Raw genomic sequence first — 10,137 nt, forward strand, 5'->3', positions numbered from 1 at the left:
TCCATAGACATTTACGATGGACGATGTAAACATGTGAGTGTAAGCCTAAGCACAAGCAATTCAGATACATAAAATGACATAAAATACTATTCCTGCTAAGTGTAGGTGAATTGCTTTTAACCATACTTCTAAACCTACACACACAGGCAATGCGGAAACATAAAATGTCACAAAAGTACTACACAAACAGACATTTTATGAAGACGATACACAATCAGACGCACAATGGCGAATGTCGGGCACCTGCAGAACAAAGTTTTATAGCAAATAGTTATCTACAACATAAGCACCTGCTAATAAGTACAAACAAATTTATATACAGATTCACTGCTGTCGACACCATTTATTTCCTAAACCTACGACAAAGTTTTATAATAAAAAGTTGTATACAACATCAACCCATCCTGGGAAGTACTCCAAGCCTTTAACAGCCTTGGCCTCAAGAAAAAAAATGAGCTTATGAGGTGACCAAACAGGAGAAGGCCACATTTGACATCCTAAGAATTCAAAACGTTACAAAGTGTCTTGTGATGCAACCCACTGTTTGGAGTAGACAAGCACACCCTTCAACCGACTCAAATTTTGTGAGAGCTATACAACTGGCAAGACATCCCCATCTCGCAAAAGCTTGCCGCCTTTGGAAAAAAATAGCAGACAGGCCAAGCTTGCTATTACGTGCGCCTCTGTACAACGCTTCCAAAACCTCTCTTGATACTTTTACGATGTCACAAAATAATCAAAAAATCAACCCACAAAATTGTTCTCACTGAACCTCCAAGAAGATGCAGCAAGGAGAAGCTCCACATCAGCCACTTTTGCTGAAATGGAAAAGGACTTCCACCACATTGGACCAACAGGCGTTGATGAAGGCGCGCTTATTGCTGTAGCTCAAGTCACATATCATAAATTGTTAACGAGGCACAACCTCTACGAGCTCGTAGAGGCATGCCATGAAAGTCCATGTTTGATCCACCATAACTCCATCAGGATGAACTTGTTAAAATGCCCATATCCACCTTAGAATTGTCGATGTTAGCCTTCATACCCACCATGTTGTTGATCGTTGGCTTCCGTGAGCAGTATACTTAACTGGAATAACTGCCCAAATGCGGCAAGGTCTTGACAATTTTCCTCATTGCACCGGAGTGGCATCGTGAGCATTTGTCCATTTACCAGGGCCAAAAGCATTTCCCTGAACGCAGCCTACAGAACAATCTCTAGTTACTTCCCCTAGAACATGAGTTAAACAGAAGTACACCAATACCATAGATATATATTTCTACCTGAACTTGGCACATGCCAAAAGACCCAGCAGCAATGTTGACTCCTGGCCGCAAAGGATCATCTATCCAAAGCGCAATATGTCGATTATCTCTCTTGAAAATTCCACCAGGACTACCATCAATCCCCTGTAAAAATTAGATCCACAACACGATTAACCTCTTCAGATACATGAAGACACGAGGAAATAGTTTTCGAATAGAGATCCTGACCAATACATTTACAGGTCCAGCATTACTTACCTTCAACACAATCTTTTCTCTAGCCAGATCACGCTCAAATCCAAATGTTCGTAAGAAACCAAGCAGTAAGGTCCCAAGGTAAGCTACACCCCCACCCTCCCAAAGAGCTAATACTTTGTCGAGCACATTTGCTGCTTTCCTCACATAATGCTCACCAAGGCTCCAATTAACACATTCAGTCTTGTAATTCAAATAAAAATCATCCAAGCTGGTGGACATCTCGAACTCCTCAGCGAAATCAGAAAAACTGGATACTGAAGAGGACATTTTATGCGAGGGTAAATCTTTGGATGGCACAACCCCTTCTCCAGAAAGCGGCACTCTCTGCGAAACAGTCACAATTGCACAGTATGAAAATAAGAAAGAATTCACAAAAATTCAAGCATCATAGTGATGAGGAAGATACCTCTAAGTAATAGGCAAGGAGCAGTGTCAAAGAAAAGGAACCAAGGCCCCCAAGGTACACATTGCTAAGACCTCTGTGATGCAAAAAGGACTTCATTACAAGTACCTGCGCAGCACAAAAAAACACACTCAAAAAAGAGCTTTCTGCATCACCTTCTTACAGATTACTACAAGCAGAAGCCAGAGCAGACGATTGACATGCAGACTCACCAGTGGAGCCAAAGCAGGAAGTTCTCGGATCTTGCGCAAGACATACTCTCGTGCAGCACCACCTGTGTGTTGTTTGGGTCCCAACTTCCCCAGATTAGAGACCTTGAGAACTTGCTTCCACTCATAGCTACTGTTCTCTATACCCCCAATGGTTATATCGATGGCAATTGACGGAACTGGTAGGGAAGGGTCTAACAGTTTGATAATGGGCCTACAGAGACACTTCAATACAGGCACAGATGCATTGGCTATAACATTATAGTTTTCACAGCACTGGGCTGCTTTCAAGGACAACCCAAGCTCTCTCAGAAGAAAGGATGATGCTTGTGATGTTGTCATATTCACTAATGCTGGCAATAAAGGAGCATTCACGACAACTAAGTCAACATCACTGTGCTGTAGACACAAGCCTGTGGCAAAAGATCCGTACACCTAACATGAAGGAAACACAACAAGAGAGATTAGTGTATAAAAAGTATTCATCAAACCCAAAAATGATTAGTACAAAATACAAACTCATCAACATTACAAATCAAAAACAAACAAGGTCCATCCCAAAACATACCTCAATATCTGCATTAGGCCACACTGTCCTCACACAACATCGTACACAGTCTATAGCAGACTCCACAAAAAGCTGTGTTTCAGCAGACGGCCGAGTCAGTCGGGCGAATTGCAAGATATTGAAATGCAACTCCTCAATAAAGCCTGCTGCACTAGATGGTGGACTGGGAAGCATCCTTGGAATGACTGATGGTAGAAATAACAAAGGAAACTGCCCATTATGCAAAATATCATGGTATCCATCTGCATGCAGCTGAGGGTAGTTAATCGTTCCCTCACGCTCTTCCATCGAATCCACTGGACCATATTGTGGGTGGGCTAGAGTAACACCCTGCCCGTATGGAGAAAGAAAAACTGGGGATAATACGGTTGTCATCTGATTTGTTTCACAGATTGGCCCTGGTTTTGCTGCACATACAGGCAGTAAAATCTGACCATATTGAGGACCTTGTAGAAAGATAGGGTGACGTTGCGGATAGAGCTTTGGTACTCGGGAATTTAATGTTTTTTCATGGTTTTCTGTATTAAGTGCTTGCTTGGGAGGTTGCTTGGGAGGTTGGGGCCCTCCAGCCAGCTTTTTCTGTTCACTCCCCTTAGCTTGCGAAGGGAGACTCACAAGCTGTCTAGGTTGTGTCTGTACAGGAATGTAGATCATGTTCTCATACCCAAAATAAGGAGCCGGTAGATGACTCGGAATGAAGGGTGTTGAGTCAATGTCATCTTCACTCTGGGGCTGATGGAGACCAGTTTGAGGTGGATAAATTGGATGACTGTTTACTGCAGGGTCCACGTCACGAAACCTTGAAGACACTTGGCTTGCCTCTTTCAGTTGAAATGTATCTGGCCAATGATAGTAAGGACTTCTAGAGGTATGTCTTTTCAAAGTTGAGTGCAGGGGGTGAGGAGGTGCTCCTCCATGTGGAAAGATTGGTACCACAGAGGGCATGATTGTGTCATGCAATGGGCTCTCCTCAGGGAAATCATCAGCAAAGTTGTAGTTATCTGTCTGAACATCGTTAAAAGACAACCGGTTTAGTCCATCACACAAGTGTTGCTCACCATGTGGGAGGTAAAACGGTGTGGTATCTTTCCCTGCTCTATCTTCCTCAGGCCATTCATCCTCACCAAAGTAAGTTCCCTTGCTAGAACATTCACTGTAACAGTCAGAGTCTAACTTGAACGCTGAGCGTGGTGATTCCAGCACTAAGGCTCCAGTGCCTGAGCTTTGCAAATACTTTTTACTATAATCAACGAAAAACTCCTTCTCCGGAACTGAAAATAACTTCAAGAGCTGCTTAACCTGAAAATCAAAAACTAGCACTTGAAAAATGCCCAACCACTGAAAAAGCAGCACACTAATACAACAGTAGTAGCATACCTGATAAGCAGTAAGCTCCAGCCGAAATTTATGGCCCTCGACATGGTCCAATACAGGGCGGAACATCTCCTCATCAAGAGGTGGCCTTTGAAATTTTACATTTACCCTCACCTATGAATAACCATGTTCAACTAATCACATGAATGACCCTTTGCATGGACAGCTAACAGATGTATACAAAAATGGACCTGCAAAATGACCTACCTGTGCTGGATACCTTGAGACAGGTGCTTTTCCAGTCCTCCTTACTTCAGTGTTCTCCCATGCATAAGGGTCAAGATTTAGTCCACCATCACTTGCTGCCTGGCACAAGAGTAAGAGAGAAAAGTGAAGTGAACAAGTATCGCGATATACTTGAAAACTCAAAGCCAGTGGCATAAGAGTAAAAACCATACTCAAGCGCTATGTAAGAGACAACACACAAACCTCAAAGACTCCACATAGGCATCGAGTGGAGTAATTGAACAGGAAAAGAGGCATCCCTTGATGAATGGCAAGTACAGATGGGGCATGAGAGAGAGGCAAACCTGCATAGCAATAACCACTTCAAAATTGGTAGAAGAGAAACAAATAGGCATGCTAGTACTTGCAAAATGATCCATCGGGAACTCCGAGTAATTTCATGAGATCGCTATAGTGTTCCACGAAACAAAAAATCCACAACCACGAGCTTCTATGACAATGTCTTGGTAGATCTGCAAGCTTCAGGAAACTGAAAGCTTAACAGCCCACTCAAAGGGAACTAATGAGATCAGACCTAAGTAACAAGAACCAGACAACACTCTAAACCAGATCAGATTACCCCATCTTCCATCAGCAGGAGACGAGGCCAATCACCACCACCTGTGGCATCGACCCTCTCTAGTAGCAGGCACTGAGGCCCCTTCTGATGCCATCACACCTCATTAGACACCACGATGCATGTAACTAAGCAGACGTCCCATCCTTGACAAACAGTCATGCATTGCATGTGAGTTCTGCAGTCTGATGACCAGGCCAAATACCTTGCTCACGACAAAAAATTAACTTATATTGCATGCGAGTTCTGCAGTCTGATGACCAGGCCAAGTACCTTGCTCGCGGCAAGAAACTATCTTATGTTCCTCTGTCACAGCTTCAACCTAATTGTTTAAATCCACTCACCATTAGTGAGCTCAAATCTGCTTGCTCAGTAGGACACTCTCGAAAATGCTGATAAGGATATTATGTTGTCTACTCGAACCGTTTTGCAAGCCTTGCCTCGTCGGTACTTTTCCTGATTATGGCCCTCCCATACAAGGAGCAATTCATAACATAAGCTGCCTAACCTTGAAATCTAATCGTCTGGCACGTTACCCCAAGACCCCCTTCTTGAGGGAATCCATCAACATAACAAAAAACGGAAACAAAATTACTTCGCCCACCTCTCCTTTCCTTCAGCCCTGCGTCATCCTGTCTACAAAAACTACATACAACCGAAAACATAGGAAAGGGGGCTTACCGAAAATCCTGCGCTCCAGATCGGGAATGGTCCCATTGCTGCAGACGAAAATAAAGCCTGCAAAATTAAATGGGGGCTTTGCTTCTTTGAAATCAGGGTAAGTGCTCCACGGGGTAATATCAAGGTCTGTGCGAGTTGAAGAAACCTTCTTCAGCGCCACCATACTAGTCACAAATGCTTCGAGGTAGAGAGCTGCACGTGCGAGGTTAGTTAAGCAGAAGATGATGTACCAAACTTGACAGTTGATACAGGCAAACGCTTGATCCGAGTCTGATGCGAGAGCGAGAAGCACGCCTACAATTTGAGCACAACCACCGGGAGAATATGCAAAGTAACAAGGGTAGAGGATGGTAAAACCCTAAATGTACAGGTTATAGCAGAGCTAGAAGGTCAAATACAGGACGGGTGAGTCACGACTACCACGATGTCAGACAGAGTGGGCGAAAAGAGTATGGAGGAAGCCAATGGATGGCTGCGGATGGAAGAATGAGGGTTGAATGAGTAATGGCGAAGGAGTCACTAGCGATGCAGGTAATGGCTATGGTGACGGCTGCATGCAGATGTGGGTGTGTTGCGAGCGAGCATGCGTGTGTGTGTGTGTCGCGAGTGCTTTGAAGTTGCGAGAGCTATGAGGCCACGACAGACGGGTGGAAAAAGAAGAAAGAGGAAAATGGAGGGGATGAAGAAGGAAGGGGAAGGCGACCTTGTGATTCTCTGGTTTTGTTACCCGTTAGTTACCATGTTTCGAGGCGCGTAAAAAGGTTCTTAGCAATCCCTTGAAAACAAGGTCAGACGGTTTTTTAGATCCCCTTTCTCACCCTCCTCAAATTTCAAACGGTTCCTTTTCCCCCCTTCTCTTCTCTCTTGCTGCTTCAATCAAACCCATCAATTCTCCAGCGATCGGGTCGGCAACTAGAGTGCTTCGTTAGCTGCATTTGTATTGAATTGAAGTGAGTCCGAAGATAAGAGAAAACAAAATTTTTGAATCTTGCTATGTACTAACGAAGTAATTAGAACCTAGAAGGGAAAAGCTATGAGAGAGAGAGAGAGAGAGTATACTTTGTTTTCTATAAATCCTATGATCCGAAGTTAGACATGGTCTTGTGTTTACAACACGATGATCTTGAATCTTCTTGTGTAAGTGTGATTGTGTCATTTGAAGATTCAACAAGAGTATATATCCCTAAAAAATAAAATGGAGAGAGAGAGAGAGAGAGAGAGAGCTTATACCTTTCACGCATGCAAGTTTGGCAAGCAATGGTTCTTGATTAATTTGTGGATAGTAGTTTTTGCAGACTCCACCCAAAGCTGCTTCATATGGTGATCTCGTCATGAATCGAGTATGCGTAGGTGCATGCTGGTTTTGAGCACAGTAGGTGCATACTGGAGGCGGGGTGGGCTTTCCCTTCGTGTTTGGTTAAAACACCCCAGAGCTTTTTGCATCCGCTGAAAACAATCGAGAGCTTTCTATCTTGCTCTTGTCGCGCGTATCCCGCAGTCAATGGACTCCAAGAGACGCATTCGAGACTGGAAGCTCCTCAGGCACGTTTTGTGCTTTTTGAAGTGCACCACATTTAGCATACGTATCGACCAAGGCATTGCCAAGCAAGACAATTTTTTGCAATAGCCCTTGACTAACAATATCAGAGTGAATTTTTAAGCCCATACTGGCATCTTGAGTATAGCCACATGCCTTCAAGATGCATGCATATGTGATTCCAGCTGGAGAGAGGTCGTAAACAGCCGAGAGCTTTCTGACCCTGCTCCTGTTGTGTGTGAGGCACTCGCTTCGCATCTGCTGAAAACAGCCTAGAGCTTTCGAGCCCAGCTCTCATTGCGCACTTCCCACAATCAGTGCTGACATTTCAAACACGAAGCTCTTGAAGCAATTTTTTTGCTTTCTCAAGCACACAACATTAGGCATACATATCGACCAAGACAATGTCAAGCACGGCATATTTTTTGACAATGTAATTTTTGTGCCCATATCAGCATCTTGCATAGAGCGACATGCCTTCAAGATGCTTGTGTAGGTAAGTGGACTTCGAGAGTTCTGGCCCTGCTCTTGTTGCACAATCCCGCAATTAGTGCAGTCCTTGGAAGAGGTGACATTCCAGACAGGAAGCTCCTCCTGCACTTTTTGTGCTTTCTCAAGCACACCACATTTGGCATACATATCAACCAAGACAATGCCAAGCACGACATCTTTTTTCAACATCCTTTGACTAACAATATATTCCCACAATCAGTGCCTTACAAGAGGCGACATTCCGGACAGCGAGCTCCTCAAGCACTTTTTATACTTTCTCAAGCGCACTATATTTGCCATGCATATCGAGCAAGATAGTGCTTCCTTGCCACACGATCTTCATCAACCACTAAAATTGATGTGAATTTTTGTGTTTTTCCAAGCGCACCATATTTGGCATGCATATCGAGAAAGATAGTGCCAAGCACGACCACTTTTTTCAACAGTCTCTGACTTACTGTGAAGTTTTGCCCATATCAGCGTCTTGCGTGCAACCACATGCCTTCAAGATGCACGCATAGGTGATTGCATCTGGACAGAGGTCCTCGTTTTGCATCCGCTGGAAATAACCTAGAGCTTTCTTTCCCTGCTATTGTTGTGTGTGCCCCGCAATCAGTTTTCACGTCGTTCCGAGTAGTAAGCTCCTCGAGCACTGTCGAAAACAGCCCATACCTTCCTTGCTGGGCATATCCTGCAGTTCGTACATTCCAAAAGACGACATCCCGCACCACATTTGGCATACATATCGACCTAAGCATTGCCAAACACAGAATTTTTTGCAACAGCCCCTGACTAACAATATCAAAGTGAATTTTGAAGCCCATATCAACATCTTGCGTAGAGCCACATGCCTTCAAGATGCACGTGTAGGTGATTGCATCTGGACAGAGGCTCTCTCTTTGCATCCGTTGAAAATAGCTTAGAGGTTTCTGTCCCTGCTCCTATTGTGTATATCCCACAATCAGTTAACATCGTTTCAAATAGTAAGCTCCTCAAGCACCTGTTGAAAACAACCCAAAGCTTCCTGGCCTGGCCCTTGTCGGGCATATCCTGCAATCAGTGCGTTCCAAAAGACGACATCCCGCAGCACATTTGGCATACATATCGACCAAGGCATTGCCAAGCACGAACATTTTTTGCAACAGCCCTTGACTAACAATTTCAGAGTTAATTTTTAAGCCCATATCAGCATCTTGCGTATAGCCACATGCATTAAAGATGCACGCTTATGTGATTGCATCTTGAGAGAGGCCCTCGCTTTGCATCCAGTGAAGACAGCCAAGAGCTTTCTGGCTCTGCTCTTCTTGCGTACATCCCACAATCAATGCTGACATTCCAGATAGGAAGCTCCTGAAGCAATTTTTGTGCTCTCTCAAGCGCACCACATTTGGCATACATATCGACCAAGAGAGTGACCACATAGCTGATAAACGTTAAAAAAGAGGACAATCACATGGACGCTCGCTCTGCTCTCGTTGTGCACATTCCGAAATCATTGCATTCATTGGAAGTGGTGCATTTCAAACAGGGAGCTCCTCAAGCACTGTTTGTGCTTTCTCAATCGCATCACATTTGACATACATATTGACAAAGGCAGTAATAAGCACAACATCTTTTTTCAAGAGTCTTCGACTAATTGTGAAGTTTTCTGCCAATATCAACATCATGAGTAGAGCCACGTGCCTTCAAGAGGCATGTGTAGGTGATTGCACCCGGAGAGAGGCCCTCACTTCGCATCTACTGAAAATAGCCTAGAGCTTTGAGCACATCCTACAAACAATGCATTCCAAGAGGCGACATTCTGGATAGGAAGCTCCTCAAGAACTTTTTGTGCTTTCTCAAGCGCACCACATTTGACATACATATCGACCAAGACAGTGCCAAGCACGACTTCTATTTTCCCTTCAAGATGCATGCGTAGAGCCACATGCCTTCAGCATCCTGCATAGGTGATTGCATCTGGAGAGAGACCCTTGCTTTGCATCTGCTGAGTGGCACACATATCGACAAAGACAAAGCCAAGCACGGCTTCTTTTTTCAAGAGCCTCTGAATAACAATATAATTGTGAATTTCTATGCCCATGTCAGCACCTTGCATAGAACCTGCCTTCAAGATGCATGTGTAGAGCCACATGCCTTCACCATGCTGCATAGATGATTGCAGTTGGAGTACAAAATCTTAAAGTTTTTAATGTTGCGTGTTCAATTCGGCTTTTGTTTTCTCCGCCTTTAGGACAGCTTTCTACAATAAGTGCATTCCAAGAGTCCACGCTCTGCGTGAAAAGCAAGGCGTCGATAAAAAAAGATGCATGCGTAGGTGATTGCATTTGGAGAGAGCCCTTCGCTTCGCTATATGCCGCTGCTCTAAAATCACTGCGTGAAAGCGAGGCGTCGATAAAAAAGATGAGCAAAGGAACGGTCATGTGCCACGTGGGAGGACGAGAAGCTAGATTTTTGAATGGGACTACTACACTAACGAAGCAACAAGCCGCAACGCCAACTCGCATGCATTGCTCTAGGAGACATAGAACTACACAGATGTAAAACA

At 44.2% G+C, this 10,137-nt stretch overlaps 1 protein-coding gene across 1 annotated transcript; it reads right to left on the reverse strand.

Annotated features, from left to right (window-relative positions):
- Nucleotides 1-342: 342 nt before the first annotated feature.
- On the reverse strand, nucleotides 343-6,278 carry LOC147450470 (uncharacterized). Its single transcript, XM_086519700.1, has 10 exons — nucleotides 5,561-6,278; nucleotides 4,507-4,607; nucleotides 4,285-4,383; nucleotides 4,081-4,191; nucleotides 2,704-4,002; nucleotides 2,139-2,570; nucleotides 1,930-2,034; nucleotides 1,524-1,847; nucleotides 1,284-1,409; nucleotides 343-1,203 (listed from the first exon to the last, which is right to left on the reverse strand). Exons 1-10 carry the CDS (start codon nucleotides 5,721-5,723, stop codon nucleotides 1,033-1,035), a joined length of 2,931 nt encoding a protein of 976 aa, XP_086375826.1. The 5' UTR covers nucleotides 5,724-6,278; the 3' UTR covers nucleotides 343-1,032.
- Nucleotides 6,279-10,137: the final 3,859 nt, after the last annotated feature.

This window comes from Adiantum capillus-veneris, chromosome 9 (assembly GCF_014529385.1).
Source record: "Adiantum capillus-veneris isolate H3 chromosome 9, ASM1452938v2, whole genome shotgun sequence".
Lineage (NCBI taxonomy): Eukaryota > Viridiplantae > Streptophyta > Polypodiopsida > Polypodiales > Pteridaceae > Adiantum > Adiantum capillus-veneris.

Excerpts from the sequence above, each read along its gene's own strand:
- LOC147450470 (XM_086519700.1), bottom strand. The coding sequence starts at position 5,723 with ATGGTGGCGCTGAAGAAGGTTTCTTCAACTCGCACAGACCTTGATATT. Across the intron at positions 4,192-4,284 it reads TCTCAAGGTATCCAGCACAG|GTGAGGGTAAATGTAAAATT; the intron begins GTAGGTCATTTT and ends GGTTATTCATAG. Across the intron at positions 1,410-1,523 it reads GAGAAAAGATTGTGTTGAAG|GGGATTGATGGTAGTCCTGG; the intron begins GTAAGTAATGCT and ends TAATTTTTACAG.